At 39.1% G+C, this 16,872-nt stretch overlaps 1 protein-coding gene across 6 annotated transcripts in view; it reads left to right on the plus strand.

Annotated features, from left to right (window-relative positions):
• Positions 1–16,872, plus strand: part of Slx4ip (SLX4 interacting protein) — a 151,738-nt gene that overhangs the window by 123,519 nt on the left and 11,347 nt on the right. For all 6 annotated transcript variants that reach the window (XM_076929831.1, XM_076929832.1, XM_076929828.1 and 3 more), the window contains 2 exons: positions 7,502–7,579; positions 10,240–10,328. In XM_076929831.1, coding sequence (XP_076785946.1) covers positions 7,502–7,579; positions 10,240–10,328 — 167 coding nt within the window. The remainder of the gene's footprint in view (positions 1–7,501; positions 7,580–10,239; positions 10,329–16,872) is intronic.

Consider the following 16,872-nt stretch of genomic DNA (forward strand, 5'->3'; position numbering starts at 1 on the left):
CTTGTTTTAGTCTTCCTTGAAGAGTCAAATTGCCATTGTTTAGCTCAAGAGTCTGTTTGGGGACAGGAAAGGTAACTCCGTGGATAAGAGCTCTTGCTTGGTTATCTTGAGAACCTGAGTTTAGATCCTAGTTTCCAAGCTTCTTTGAGACACAGACACGAAGATGGCTGGGGCTTGCCTGCTCCCAGCCCAGCTGCAGGTTCAGTGGGAGCTTTGTGTCAGAGGAATAAGATGGAGTGTCATACACTAGGACACCTGGTGCCGTTCTCTGGCCTCCCCTTTCATTTGCATATACATTTGTGCTCGCTGCATGTACATATTCATACACCAATATAAAAACATTTAAAAGAAATGAGTAACTAAGAGATACTTAGGGGCATTAAGGACATATTTGTACATAATATGTAATTCAAAATGAGATTTACCCAACATGCACTAATTGGTCTGTAACCAGTGAGATGGCTCATGAGGTAAAGGGGCTTACTGCTAAGCATGGCAACCTGAGTTCAAGTCCTATACCCTACACAGTAAAAGTAGAAAACTGACTCCAGGAGCTACTGGCAGCCACTCCCCAATGTTATATCACACATACACAAACACTCAGGGATGGAAATGGAGATGGGGGAGGGGGAGAAAGAGGGAGGGAAAGGGAGAAAGAGGGAGAGCATGGAAGGTGGGAGGGAGGGGGGAGGGAAAGGAGGCATCTGTTTTTGACCTGGTCATTGCAAATGTAATTTTAAATTGTTATATACAACAAATGTTTTGTTTTTAAAGTGCTGTTGGTCTTACTGAAGCTTTTTTCCTATGGTTGTAGATGAAAACTTCCATAAAAGTGTATTGATCCCAATTATTCTACTTTTGCCCTGAACTATATAAAGCTTTCTATCAAGCTAACAAAGTATTTATTTGGTAATTGAGAATGTTAGATACAAGTCTGTTCAGTATAAGGATTTTTTTTTTTCATGAAACTAACCTGCTTGTACCATTTATTTTGGCATCAGATAGATATAACTTTATTGTGATACAAATACAGATACATTTTAGAGCTATCATAATTTAAAGATATAAAGTAGTATCTCAAGGGAATCTTTTCAGAGTCTCTAAATGTATTGGGTAATAAGAAATTTCCAGACTAGGACCAAATATTCCACTTACCAACCTAAATTGTTTGCCAGGTGCCGACTTAGTCTAGGATCCTGTGTACATATTTTTAAGATTAAGACAGAACTCTTGAGTCTTAATTCCCATGAACACCCCTGTCTCCTACCCTATCCATCACCCACAACAGTGAAGGTACCATGTAAGCCCTTGACATACTTCACAAGACTCCATGGAGACGCTCTCAGTGGCATTCCTGAGAGTTTCTTGCTATGTTTTAATAGACAGTGTCCAACTTATAATTTCTTTACCTTTTCTGTCTTAGGCCTTCCTATTTGGACATATGAAACTGTCTGAATGCATGTGGTTTAGGAAGTAATGAGTTATATACTTTCTTCTCTGAATGAAGTAGCAGTAAAAACAAGTTCTGTCCATCTTCTGTATGTTTCTGATCTAATATAGTACAGAAGACACTGCCAGTGCTTGCTAGACATTAGTATTTTTCTTCTTGTTCTCTTAGTTGTAAGCAGGTCTTCACATGGCATGTGGGCATGTCCTCCTGCCTTCACACTGGGAACCATACCCTGTATGTGCTGACATGCAGTCAGCTCCATAGTAGCACACGGTAGTCTCTCCCACTACAAATGAGACCACACTCCCACTCCCTCTGGAGCTTACTTTTGTTAAAATGGTAGGTATCTACAATTGTATCATGGAGTTTTGTGACATCATTGGTAGAAGTAAAGATTTAAGTCAACTGCCTTCTAGTCTTCGAATTGCAAGTCTGGTTTGCACCCACAGATTTCCTATGACAGGTAAAGAAGTCAAAAGTTTTAAATTTCTAGCATTCTAAAAGACCATACTAATTGGGAGGAAAAAAAATGCAACTGAGACATTTTTCAAAGCTCAAATCAAGAAATGGGGGTAGGCTCTTAAGATGACTTTGGAAAGGCTGAAATAAGTAAGTAGATAAAGGCACCTGCTGACTAAGTGTGATTCCCTGGAAGTCAATGGTGGAAAGAGAATACTTACTCCCTCAGGTTTTCTCCTGATTTCCACAAGCTCATGGTGAGCAGCTACTCACTGACACTCACAACAATAAGTAAGTGAATGTAAGTTTGAAAAATATTCATGATGACAGATCAATCAGTTTATAAGTTTGTAGTTTTAAAAGTGAGAGTGTGGAAAAAAATTATTTAAAATTAAAGGAGAAGTCAGAGAACACACCTGTCAAAAATGACTTGTTTAGATCCCAGTTTGGAGGAAACTCAGTAGTCTATGCTTTGGGACGCTGGAGAATATTGAATTTAAAGTAGACATCTGAGCAATAATGTTATGCTCAACTGTGGTACTGCAGGGTTTGTGTTTGTTACCTGAAATTTGTGGGATAAGAGGTGTTTCGGGTTTCCAGAATTTGGGGTTTTTAATGTAGACTTTATTGAGTATGCCTCATTTAAAAGTCAGAACTCTGTGATGTGCCAAAGGAAGAAACTTTCTGGTCATCATGACAGTGGTCAAAGATTTTCAGATTTTTGAGGCAGTTTGAATTTTCAGGTTCAGAATGCTCAATCTATAGTATTTTGATAATAAAGTAGACTATATTGTTTAGAGCTCATACTCACATGTTAAGAAAGTAAGTCTTCATGGTGTCTAACTTGTTTTGACATAGTTTAAAAGGTATGTTTATGAAATATGATAAAAGATGAGTCATGACTCATTACTGAATCTAGATGATGGAGTTTGGGGGACTTTGTAGCACTCGGTTTGCTTTTCTGGATATTTGAAGTTTTTATGGTTATCTGATTAAGTGAAGATGTCTGTTCAGTGACAGAAGTTTAAAGGATATGAGCAGTGAATTTGTCTTGTGCTTTGGGAGGGGACTTTGGCTGGAAGCTATGCCCTGGGTGGGCGGAGTCCGTAAGAAACCTATAAAGGAGTGCGCACATGCCATGCAATCCCCTCCCCTCAGCAAGGCACATGGAGATATTTCTCCCAGCCTCCCCCTTCCATGGTCTCTGTTTGAGGGTGGAACTTCTGTGTGTTATACATCACACTACCAACTTCCCTTGGCAGCTGCCAGGATTCTCAAGTCGCTTTGGCTGTGAGTCCAGTGGAAAACTAATGAGGCTGAGTAGTTTTACAGCAATTCAAGAAGCTATTTTCTCTCAGTGACTTGGCACTATAAATTATAATAACCAATGTAAATAACCATTCCTTTAAACTGACTGTCTTAGTCACTGTTCTATTGCTATGAAGCCCATGACAGGCCCAGGCTCAGTCTTGCTTACTCAGCCCCTCCCCCCACCTTCTCTTCTTGCCTATCAAGATGTAGCTCTCAACTGCTTCTCTAGCACCATGCCTTCCTGAGTGATGCCATGCTTCCACCATGATGGTAATGACCTAAACCTATGAAACTGTAAGCAAGCCCCCAATTAAGTGCTTTCTCTTATAAGAGTTGCCTTGATCATAATGACTCTCCACAGCACTAAGACAGAAGTTGGTCCCAAGGAGAGGCATATTGCTGGGTCAGGTGTGGCCATGCTACTGGTTGGAAGAATATGAAAGACTTTGGGACATTGGACTAGAAAAGCAGGCAATGCTGAAGGCAACTAGAACTGTGGTGGCCAGCTCAAGAAGTTCCATAGGCTATTATTAGCAAGTGTCCTAAAGACCAACCATTCTTGTCAACTCTCTTTCCAGTGCCGAGTCTTAATATTTCTATCAAAGATACAGTAGAACAGTGTAAAACAAAGTATTCATATTTTTTAAAAATTATATACTTTTGTTAACAACTCATAGAGCCCAATAGAAAGTTTGCAGTAACTGGTCTACATTTGAACCTTCAATGGAGAGTTGGAGGGTATTTGTAGGTAGATAGAGAGAAGAACATCAGAGAACATTAAATCAACATGATTTACTTAACCATGGAATGTAAGAATTGAAAGAGACTAACATTCTTGGAGGCTGCTTAGAGGTGAGAAAAAAAAGATGTACTTTCTAGTATCTGGCAATCGTGGCAGTAGTTAACTGAGAAATATGAATTATGTCTGGGAATGGATATAGCTGGAGATTTGTGAAGGAGAGAGACTTCTATTACAAAGACACCCCTCCCCTACACCCCTTGTTCTTCTAAACTCTAAGACAATGTTCCTTAGTAAAAGACGATCATGGTAGCTAGTGAGCCAACAGACTACTCCAGTGTGATTTCCCAGTACCTAGTGATTTTATACCATAATTGCCAGATGATTTTCAAATAAAACACATTTTCTCCTTGTATATCTTGTCCTCAGTCTTCTGACTGGTTCTTTTTAATCTATGTTTTACTCTTTTGCAGCTTCATTCATGTATATAGTGAATTTCAGTCATTTCAACAACACAACCCCCCTCCGACCTTCCGTCTCCCCCAACTCCTTCTCCAGCTGAAATCCTTCCCAAGTCCCCCTCCTACTTTAATGTCTTCTCTTCATGTATTACTCACTGAGCTTGTTAGGATTGCTTGCATGCATGCATATAGGTAGAAGGTTATTTACTGGAGCATGGACCAGTCAGCAATGGCTGTCCCACAGAAGATAGTGACTGTGGTTCGCCAACCATTAATTGTTCGTTATATTTCAAGAAGGGATGGGGCCTCATGTGCCCTTTTCATTTCATGATAAAATGTTGATGGGTTTGATCTTGTACAGGTAGCCATAGCTCTAGTGAGTATACCTGGGTATAACGTCCATGTCATGTCCACAAGATATCATTCAAAGCATGCACCCTTCTTCCATCCCTTCCAGTCTTTTCTTTCTCTCTTCCATAATTCCCTAAACTTTGGAAGGGGTAGTATCAATGACCCATTTAAGCACTCTACCATACCCCGTTCTTGGAAGTTCTGCTAGTTATGAGTCTCTGTATTAATAACCATGGCCTGCTGCAATGAGAAACTTCTCTGACAAAGGCTGAGAACCTAACTTGGTTTTCTGCATTTAGAATTTAAGTGTAGGAAGCTGGCACATGGTACTGCATGGAGGGGAAGAAACAGAGACCCTGGATTCTTTGCCATTACTGTTCTCTCCAGCGTGGTAGAGCCTTGGCATAACCCTGAGTAAATACAAAGCCTCAATAGCCAACCGAACTTTGTAAACTCAGTTGCATTAAGGACAAATTTTCTCTGTTCAGGTATCAAGTTTAGTTTGCCTTAAGAAATGACACAAGTACCGTGTGTATTTAAATTTCTCTTTAAACAATAAAGTTTCATATAACCAATGGAATTAGATTAAGCAGGTACAAATCTTTTTTTTTTTTTTTTAACATTCACGTTAAACTTACCATTTCACTTGAAGGGCCATTAGGCTGCATTTCCTAAGACCACTGTGGCTAATATTGGCCACTTGAGGAGTGATTCTTGTACTTAGTTCCCAGGGCCAGGTTCGGTCCTATTGATTTCACTAACAAACTGCTTGGAATATGCTTTGTATTATTTTTCCATAGGAAGAGGCATTGTTTTGAATTTTTATTGCGTAGGTTTGTTTACTGGTTTGGACTTTTTGGTGGAGAGTTTCTTCATCGGGTTGGTGGTATCTTCCAGGTAACAGACTTCGTGGCCTAGAGCAGTGGCTTTCATGATCAGCTTTCCCCTTAGCTACTTCCTGATCATAACTTTTTGTTGCTGACATTTTGTCAGGAAGAACTTAGCCTTATGGACCAGCGAACACTATTGTGCATTCTCTTGCTTCTTTAGTCCTTTATAAGACTCAGAAATAATTACATGAAAATTCACTTCTAAATGTTGATGTGTTCTTCAATACCAACCAACAAGAGCTCCCCAGGGTCTAAACCACCAGCCTGGGAGCACATAGGGAGGGACCCATGACTCCAGCTGTATATGTAGGGGAGGATGGCCTTGTAGGGCATAGGTGGGAGAGGAGATCCTTGGTCCCAAGAAGGACGAACACCGAGTGGGGGGGTGGGGTGGAATGTGAGGGTGGGGAGGTGGGAGTGGGGGCACATCCTCATAGAAGCATGAGGAGAGGGGATAGAATAGGAGGTTCCTGGGTGTTGGGGGGGAGTGGGGTAAGGGGATAAAATCTGAAATGTAAATATAATACCCAATAAAAATAAAAAGAAAAAAGATGTTGATGTGTTCTTGAGCTCCAAATTGCCACCAATTCCTCTCCTGTAACGATTGCTCCCCTAACAGTATGGCAGATAAACAGATGCTATGGCTTCCACTGTCTCAGTGACCTGAAGAACAAAGTGCATGTTTCAAGCACTCAGAGCAATACCAACTTTGTACATAATTTTAAAAACTTAGCTGAAGCAAGCAATGTGACCGAAGTACAGTCTGGGTTTCTCTGTGTTTGGAAAAATGTATTTGATCTTCTTAAATCTGGAGATTATCCTTTGATGTATGTCACTGTCATTTTACAATATGTGTGGCTGAAGGCATTGTGCTGTCAAAGCCATTGCATGTTTAGATAGAGCATCATGTCTGTGCTCTCCTATGTCCTGAGCCTGTTTGTAGGATGGTAGGAAGACTAGTAAATATAAAAGAGGAAATCTTGGTTGTGTTTTAACTATGCACATGGTTTCAGAGTATCCTTCATCATGGAGTTAAAAATAGCAAGGACTTGATTTCCCTGTGGATGCTTTGGTGGTTCTCAGTCCCTCTGTCTCGAAGACTTAGCACCTTTCTGAGTTGGCTCAGTTCTGGAAAACTCTCACCCCATGTTTCTGTGGTAACTACAAGCACAGTTACTTGATCTTCTCAGGAAAAGTCTTCCATCCAGTATTTTATAAACCAGGGGAAACTGGAGGAGAGGTACAAAAAAAAAAAGGAGGGGAAAGGCAGGCGCACACTTTCTGTGGTTTGCCTGAAGTTCTGTTCAACCTGAAGAGTCAATTGTAAGGTCTCTGTCTTCACAGATAAGTTTATGTGTTTTTCTGGGAAGCACAGTATTTCACATATTTCATGTATGATTTAAAAACATTGTACTCTTGATGGATCTTCACTTCAGTTTGTGACCATTGTGAAGAATGCTATTATAGAAATACACACATTTATGTAAGTTCAACTTGAGGTATTGAGTACTCTTTCAAAATGGCTGTGCCCATTTCTACTTCTATCAACAGGACTCTGCATCACTTTAGACTTAATATTTCACTCATGTGAAATCATTAATTTTCAGACATGTTAGACCTCATTTGTTCCATTTTTACAGATGAAGTGACTGAGCCACTTCCAGATTTGGGCCTTTTAGAAGAGCCAGTACAATAACATTCTCTCTCTACTCATATGAAGTCTCTGTTTGTTTATTCTTTTACTTGTTAATCATTGAGTACATACTATATGACAGGCATTGGGCAGGGTCCCGCTATTCAATCAGACTTATAATCTAACCATATCACTTTCATTTTACAGGTTATGGCTTTCAGATCACAGCTTATTTCGTCAAGAGAGGGATACACCTTCGCTGTATCCAGAGCTCCAGGAATACTGGTAAGAATCTGATTTTGTAGATCAGGCATTTTTACAATCAAGTTGTCCAAAAGAGGACAACGGAACATTAGAGAACAAATATTCCTATTTGCTTCTGTAACTACACCATTCAGTATTTCAAAGAGTATATGATCCCTCTTGCTGCATTCATTGTGCTTCCTGCCCATGAGAACAGAGAGCTAGACCACAGTGCACTTGTGTGGCATATCACAGCAGTTTCATGTGACATTTCAGAGTGACTCAGTGAACAGGTAAGCATGAGTCATTTTGTCAGGGTGAGTGTACCCCAGAGCCCTTGAAAAAGGGCAAATAAATTCCAAGAAAGCATTTTCCTAGGCCAGAGCCAGCAAACCTTCATAAGTATTTAATGAGGCCATCTCCCAACTCTCACTTGCACGAGTCCTGATACGGAAAGTGATATCATGTCCAGTCAACCACAGTGAAGTAAGGAGATAATGTCCAGTCTCTCTGAATAGATCAGAACCTTAGAAGAACTAACTATGGAAGTTTGTTCACAGAATATGCATGGTTATCTGCACTTTAACTCTTAACTGTTGATCACATATATTACCATCTTTTTAAAGAAAAATAGATTATTTTTCTTTTCTATGTATGAGGTCTGCCTTCATGGATGTATATTTGTCACACATTTGTGCTTGGTACCCTTGGAGACTAGAAGACAGTGATGGTTCTCTTGGAATTGGAGTTAACAGATAGTCTTAAGCCACCATGATGGGTAGTAGGAATCGAACCTAAGTCCTCTGGAAGAGCAGTTAGTGCTCTTAATCACAGAGCTATATCTCTAGCCTGTATATTAGCCACTTAATGGGATCTTCTATTTGTTTAACTCACTTAGTCAAAAAGCTAACCTTTATCTGTTACAATGCAATCTAGCTTTACATTCTGGTGGGGGATTGGTGGTATGTAAATCTTTATTTAAATATTAAAGTAACACAAATCAATTATTACATAATCAAGTAAAGTGATAAAAAAGAAACTTTTAAATTGATTTGACTATCAAAATATTCATAATCTATCACCCTTATTTTTGAGAAGAAAAATAGAAATATAAAATAGATGGACTGATAATTGAATTCTATGGCCTTTTTTTCTTCCATAAAGCAGGACAGGGGCTGCTTACCACTTACTTAATCCCAGTCATTTATTTCAAAAACTAATACATAAATATTAACCATTTTTATAACTTTGTTCATAGAGCTTTTCAAAACCCATCAGAGGCCCCATCCATATGGAACATCTGTGTGGGGTCAAACTTTAGATACACCCGTGACTTCACCTGCAAGGAAGTGTTTCTATGAGAGGTTCCGTTTGACTTGAGATCAGAGCAACAAGTTGGCTGAAGTCATGGAGGGCATCCATGTTAGGTAGTGAGGCAGGTGGATGGAGCTTTTACTTAGAACATCTGACCTGTTGTTATGAAGTGCATGGTTTAGAACAGTAGTCACCAAAGAAACAGCAGTGGCCCAGGGCTCAGGGGAGAACCACTCCTCACTCCTGAAACATCAGCTCTTTTGGGTCTTTTGGTACACTCTGACCTAGCAGGTGGTAAGAAGGTATTACTTGTGTTCATACTGTGTGTTTGCATAAGTATCACCTTTGTTCTTAACTGACAATTGAACCAAATGGAGCTGTGTTACTGTCTCACTCAGTCTCCCACATGCAGTATATTGAAAGGATTCACTTACCTGATTTATACCTTTATACCTCTGTTTTAAAAACATACTCATATCTGAGAGGGAATCTCTCTGTTTTAGAACAATGATTGTTTTTGTAGCAATACATGGGTATGATATAAAAAAGATTCAGGCAATGCAGCAAGTACCAAAAGATGAAGAATCCTCCCCATTCAGTGGAGATTGGTACTCTCTGTATCTGTTACACATCACTCTAGACATGGTCCCACAGTTGGATGGTGTTTGGTAGGTGTACAGATGGACAGAGAAGACAGGTGAAGGAAGATGGAGATGGCACTGCCTATCTTGTGTTTACATCATTGACTGAAGGGTCCTTGTTCTGTGCTCCATTCTGTGTTCCTGCTTGGAAATCAGTGGCTTTGCTGTCAGAATTTATAGAGGTGGATTGCTGTGACTAAGGTCTAATGCCATCTCTACTGTTGCATACTTAACCATTCCCTTAATTGACTACCCAACTTCTAAGAGAATCAGTTGTTTTCGTATCCCAGTTCAGCTTAGAAGCTTGCTCTCTGGTGCAGAATTAGCCCTTTAGTTCTCTCCAAGAGCTAGGAAGACAATGAATACCTGAATTGGTCTCATTTTTAGATTTATATCTCACATTTTTTCCTCTTTTTTTCTTTAAGTCTGTATGCTGATTAGAATACATTGATATTTCTCCCCAAATAGGAGTTCTAAATGGAAAAGGGCATGCTAACACAGAAAACAATTATAATATCCTACCTGGATGTTCCATGTGCTAAAATAATTCAGACCAGTTTGCAGCCTCTTAGCTCCTCCTAGAACTCACTCTGCCCAAGTGGTAGGAGTCATGTAGAGAGAAGAAGGGAAAGGAGACCCCAGTCACAAGTATATGCTATATATATTGCCATAACAAAAGGTCAACAATAATTTCTTTTTCCATGGTATTGATGCTTTTAGAAACTTGTTCTTGTTTGTTTTATACAGAACTTCGTATATTTCCTGAGAGATTCGTGGTGTGTGTTACTCAGCTTGCATTTGGTCATGATACTTGGGCAAACCATAATGAAAATTCGGTATGTATGAAAAAATCTCTATAAGAGAATCTGCTTAGTGCTGAATGATCACGGTGGTGGTGGTGGTGGTGGTGGTGGTGGTGGTGGTGGTGGTGGTGGTGGTGGTGGTTAGGGAGAGAGGGGTAGAGAGAGTATGTGTAGTAAGTAAGTATGTAAGTAAGTAAGAAAGAGTATGTGTAGTAAGGGATAGTAAGTGTATGTGTGTTGGGGGTGTCTTTTATTATCAACAGTTCAGCATGTTTTAAGAGATAAGAGATGCTTTGCCTCCCGTTTTACATGCTAACATTGATCAGTTGATGAGTGGATTAATAAATGTGTTAGGTTTTTTGTTTCTTTCCCCTCCAAAACCTTCAATGTTTACTTTGATAAGAAGTATCTTATCACTTTCAACTTTAAATGAGGCAACAAAACCAGGAAAACCTTGATGGTGTTTGTGATTGTAAATGAAGACAAGTGAAAATCTGTGCTTCCACTGGAAGTTTCCATTGGGATCAGTGGCTTCTGAATTGTACTCCATGGTGAATCACTGATGTTTTTCCTGAGAACTAGTGTTTCTCTCCAGTGTCTTATTTCCTAGCTAATAGAGTTCATTTTCTCTTGCTCTCTTTTCTCATGCTAGGCTTGAGTTCTATCAAGACCTTGTTCTGTTTCCCTGGAGTTCTCTATTCAGACAAACAACTGTAGAAAACCTACTCAAAATGTGGCTGACATTTGTGTCTTTTAAGCCTAACATGTACTCTTAACAGTATCCTTATTATTTGTATATGTATCTTGCTTCAATCACACTTCAGTCTATTTAACTTGCCCTTAAAAAAATTTTAGGTCTACAGCTTGAACCTTCAATGAACAGGAAAAAAAAATATATAGAAGACATTAACCCAGCCATAAACTGTGACATGATTATTATGCTTCTAAAATAATTTATGGGGATATTAGATTATCCCTGTTGTTTATTATTTTTTAACCCATATGAAATTTGAAATTTGGCTCACGTAGTATAAAATCAGTTTCTTATCTCATCTTAAGTAAATACATAAGAAAAGTGTTTTGGAGCCTCTGCGACAATAGAGACCCAGAAGAAGTAAAGAGCTGAAAACTCATACTTGCATTTAGCTTCTTTGTTTTAAGCAGAGAATTCTTTCAAAAAAGCCAGTGCAACCCTTTTATTTCCTCTTCACCCATCAGAACCACTCTGCATATGTACATACAATAAGATCAATGAAGCAAATTTGGCCAAAAGCATTAAAAGTTTATTCTTTGAAATATATCCAGGACATTGTATTATCTTAGAAGATTAATAAATACTAAAGTAATTTTGTTGGCATATATTTTAATAAATATTTCTTAACTGATTTTTCAGAACAAGAAAGAATTGATCTGTGGTTTTAAAAGAACAATTATTAACTCTACCAGAATGTTATTGCTTGCAGATGGGATACAGGAGAAATCAGATCTTATATCTGATGTGTAATGTTAATACTTAATATCTTAAATTGTTAAGGAGGAATTAAAGCATCTGAATACAAAGGAAACATTATCCCCTTAGGGGCTCTGGTATTTGTACAGATGTAAGTTTTCTATAGCTGCTGTTATATAAATCCTGTAATCCGGAGAACTTCCTGATTATTGAGAACTTTCATCCTTAACCAGCCCAGACATTTTACATGGGGAGTTTGATTTCCTTATTTTTAACATGTTTTGATCTTTAGTAGGTAAAGATCAACACAACGTTGAGCATGTTAGCTCATAAGAAAAATGCCATGTATATCCTATGGTTCTTTTTGTTGGTTTTGGTGGCTCTATTCGGTTACGTCTCCCTTTCTAGTCACATTTCTCAGCAACAAAAACAAGAATCAGTACTACAGCACCATTGCCACAGTGCTCCCACTTCAGCTGAGCACCTCCCATCCTCAGGCTCTTCAGCCCACCCCCTTCTCGGGTGTGTTGTCACTAAAAGCTATGAAATGCCCAGACCTTCCTTCAATCCCTCATCAGGCCAGTCATACTGTCTTTCTACCATTGATATCTGACCTCTTCAGAGTCCACCTGTCTCAGCTATATGGAGATCAGTAAACAGCCTCACCCTCCCTGATGCCTCCTGGCAGAGAAAGAAGAAATTAATTCTCATGATGTACTTCGAACACCCAAAACTAATGATCAGCCTCTTCCCCAAGCATTTGAATTTCTTTCCATTTTACAGTGATGTTTACAATAAGGCAGGGTCCATCTCATTCTCTCCTGCTTATCATCCTAAGGAATTTCTGACTAGGCAAAGCTTGGGAACGTGGCTCCCACATAACTATATTGGCAATAAACTAGAGTTATTTTTCTTACAGTTGTTCATGTAACTCGCTGTTTTGCCATCCACAGAAGTGATGGGGGAGGGTGATCTTGTACCTTCGAGCAGCTTCAACCTCTCACTGGAACTGTGGCCATTAAGGAGTTCTCCTTAAGTTCCCCATGCTCTCTGGATCACCTTTGTCTTAAGTGAGAATTTGTTAGGAAATCTGAGAGCATCTACTTTGCTGGGGGACTTTTTCAGCCTCCAGACTAGGAAGCCAGCAGTATTTAGCACCCCAGTTCTTCAAGATAGCTGCATTGAAGAACATATACCAGATCACACAGCACAAAAGAAGCAGAAAAATCCCCTTCTTCTACAGAGTAAAGTGAGAGTAGTTCTTGCTGTCCCTTTACCACCGTGCCAGCAAAATCTGTTCCCACTTTGTCAGCTCTGTCTGCCTGTGCAGGCACAGACAGTAGATGAAGGCCCTCCTGGTGCAACAGCCCTGCACTGTGTCCATGCACTTGGGATGTGGGAACTGAGCTGTGTACTTTGGGAAGCAAGGGCATTATTATGAAATGAGTCACTGTATTTTTCTTACTTGAGTTTCTCATAAGAAATCTCAAAACCCTTGTATCCTCAGACTTGACCTACGCTGGCTGTGGAGCCAAAGTCTTCCTGACAGTTTTTACCTTTGTCTGTTCTCTTCACTTTTTTTTTTTTTAGCAGCATAAAGAACATCAAGTCAGATTTTACAGTACTTGGAGATATTCCACAAAATTAGCATCTCTCTCTCTCTCTCTCTCTCTCTCTCTCTCTCTCTCTCTCCCTCCCTCTCCCTCCCTCCCTCCCTCCCTCCCTCCCTCCCCTCCCCCCATCCCAAACTTAAGTCTCCTGTGTAGAGACTGTCCGCTTTCAGTTATAAAGCCCTGGAGGTTTGGAGAACGCTGAAGTTACTTACTAGTTTCTTTGATTTCTTTATTGAAGTTATGTAAATAACTGTGGACCTCTGTATATATCTGGGACATTTCAGGGTCATTGCAAAGCTACTGTTTGAGTGTGTGTTGGTTACAAGCCACTCCTAGTCTCTGGAGACCATGGTTCCCATTCGATCTGACCATTACATTGAACAGAATGTTCTGGGTGCTGGCTCTTTACCAAGGTTTCTGCAGAGTTTCAGTGACACAAAAATAAGAAAATACTGCTGCCCTCTAGCTGCTTACAGTCTGGGAGATTGACACTACTATTGACTGTTGTGGTCACCTAACATCAGTCACAGTCTAAAAGCTGGAAATTTAGAGAATAGTGCCCAGAATTTGGACTTCCACTCTTTGTTTTAAAGCTTTAATGTGTCAAAGTCTGAGATCCAATTAGAAATTAGAAAATGACACATAGTGTTAGGGCTACCTAAAAGCAGGTCCATGCACTAAGATTTTGGGGGTTTTCCATCTGTCCTTTATCTATCTGAGTTGTTGCTGAGCTATGAAAATAGTGTCAAGCATGCAAATGAGCGGGCACACACACACACACACACACACACACCAGGGCAGAATCCACTCTGTAATACAGACTATATGGAAGGATTGCTAAGAGGCCCTGAAAATCAACAGCATTTAAACACTTAAGTTAAATACATCTTCTAAGCCAGGCTATTGTTTACAACAAACAAACATACCAAATTTCTCCTTTGTGAATATAATATTGACATAAAAATTAGTATCAAGCAATAAACTACTGTAGGTTGAATTATGTTATACTCCTCAGCTGTGCATGGTCCAACCATATGAAAGAGAGGGTGTCACATCTCAAAAAGCCTTTCTCACATGGAATATCTGTCAAGAAAAAAAGGATAAAAATACACTAAATAAGAATTTTAATGTGATTTTTACACAAGGTGTGTTTTTTTAATGTAGGAATAATCTTGTAGAATCTGGTCTTTTTTTAGAGAAAATAAACAAGTTATAAGAAAACATTTTAGGCCTAGTGTTTTTGTTTTTTTTGTTTTTGTTTTTTTTTTTTTTAACGGAAGCAGCACAAATTTGAAAAAAAAAAAAAGAAATATACTACATAAAAATTTGAGTGCACTAACTAACATCTATACCTTGTGAGGGGATAAGTAGTCTATGACTTTTCCAAGTTTTATATGAAGTATCAGACTTGAAGAAGCCATTCTTGTCTCTTTAGATTTATGGTTCATGGTGAATTACATGGAGCTATGAAGACATTTCTGCAACGCTTGGGAAAGGCCTTTGAGTTTGAAGGAAGGCTCTCTACTGGTTCCCATTTTCTAATATTCCAAATTTGGTTATTCCTTAGCAGCTAGTTATCAAGTCCCTGGAAGTTTATTGCATCAAAAGATTAAATACAAATATGCACAAGGAAAGTGAAAATTACCCTTGACTCCCAGCCCAAAATAATCATTGTTACTAACTTAATCTTTATTATTACTTCAGCCTTAATAACTAAGGTCAATGGATATATATTTTAGCTAGGACCCTGTTTATTTATGTTAGTTCATTTCTGCTTTTTTACTGATATTCTATTGATGATATATTTCAACTTACTATATAGAATATTCTTATCAAGCAGAAGAGGACTGCCTATCAGGCCTCAGTGGAGAAGATGCACCAAATCCTTGAGAAACTTTAGGCCTCAGGGAGTGGGGGAACATTCTATCCAGGAAGGGGGGGGGGCAGGATGAGGAATTATGGGAGGGGATGGAGAGGGGTGCAATGGCTGGATAAAAGAATCGAAAAACAAACAAGAGTAATTCTTAGTGAGCTTATCATTTTTCTTTCAATAAGATAAGTATTTTCTACAATTTATTAGTTTGAGAGGTCTTTTTTAGTATGTATGTTGACCAGAATCATGCTAATCATGCTCCTTAGGTGTAAGGGAAAGCTGCAGTCTCTTGCTTCGCCATCTAGATCTCATAACAATCCCCTTTAGGGACCAGTTTTCCCTTTTGCCTCCTATAATGAAATATTCACTGATGTCACTAAGACATTGGTGTTTTCCTATGAAATAGCTGTCATCTGCATAGGATAGGTTCTTACTACCGCATTGGCTCTGTAGAAGGACTACTGAAACATCCTGCCAAGGGACAAGATTTAAGCACTAAGTTGAATGGATCTTTTAAGTCAGGCTATTGTTTAAGCAAAAGCATTCTCACAGTGCTAGGCACCTGTAGAGGCTGACTACCAGTTCCTTCTCCAGTTAGCTGGAGTCCAGGGTCAGGATCAGCGCATGGTCAACAGATAGTCAGGGACAGATTGGTGTAGTGCAGACTGTAGGACAGTCTCCTTTAGGGGCACCCTTCCCCACTGCCCTTAAAAAGCTTTTGATGAAAACTCTGGTGATAGCAATGAACATGTTTTTGTTGGAAAAGGAAAAGTCAGTTTTCTAGACTTTGACACAGAAAATTAGGAAAAAATATTTTTCAGCTTAGATCATTTTTAAAGATTAAATATTGCATATTCATTATAGTAATCTGAAGTCTTATTCTTCTTTCTTAATAATAAAAGTCTCCCAAACTTTAAACGTTAGTATTGCAAATGAGATATGTTGTATTTCATTACCTGAAGGTAACCTGCCCACTACTGAATTAAAAAACTCTAAAATTATTAATTAGCTAGAGTAATAGAAAGTGATATATCTGGCCCTCTAATCCTTGTTTTGCATAATGATGATTCTATGTTCAGAGACATGAAATTTGTCCTCAGTGACCAATTAGACTACAGATTAATTAAGAAAAGCATAGTGTAGAATAGAACAAAAAAGGAGGGGGTATTGGAGTTAATATGGCCTTGACCACTGCATCCCCATCCCCACCCTCATCACTTGCTGGAGGGAGGACCTCAGACACAGCATTTGTTCTTTGGAAAACAGCCTCTGACTTGGTCCATAGAAGTAAATGTGATAGGTACAGTACAAGCCCTGCTAAGTTTTCCTGCCAGTCAAGTGAAATACTATTAAAGTGGCTTATAAATGCTCAAACACTTGTGTGTACTAATTATTACCACCATTTCCTTTTTTCCCCAGAGAAGAGTACATATAAATGCCATACTGCTAGATTAGTGAATGATCATGTCTTCTTTATGGTCTAGAAATGACAGTAATATTTGGTAATTCCCATCTGCACATAATAGTCTCCTGAGAAGTTAGGCCCTTGTTTTTGTGTGCTTCTACTTATCTCAGCTGTATTTTGCAACTACACAAACTGCAGAAGGCTAAGTGATAAGTCCCCATGTAGTCAGCTGGTCC

Source organism: Arvicanthis niloticus, chromosome 2, assembly GCF_011762505.2.
Source record: "Arvicanthis niloticus isolate mArvNil1 chromosome 2, mArvNil1.pat.X, whole genome shotgun sequence".
NCBI classification, from domain to species: domain Eukaryota; kingdom Metazoa; phylum Chordata; class Mammalia; order Rodentia; family Muridae; genus Arvicanthis; species Arvicanthis niloticus.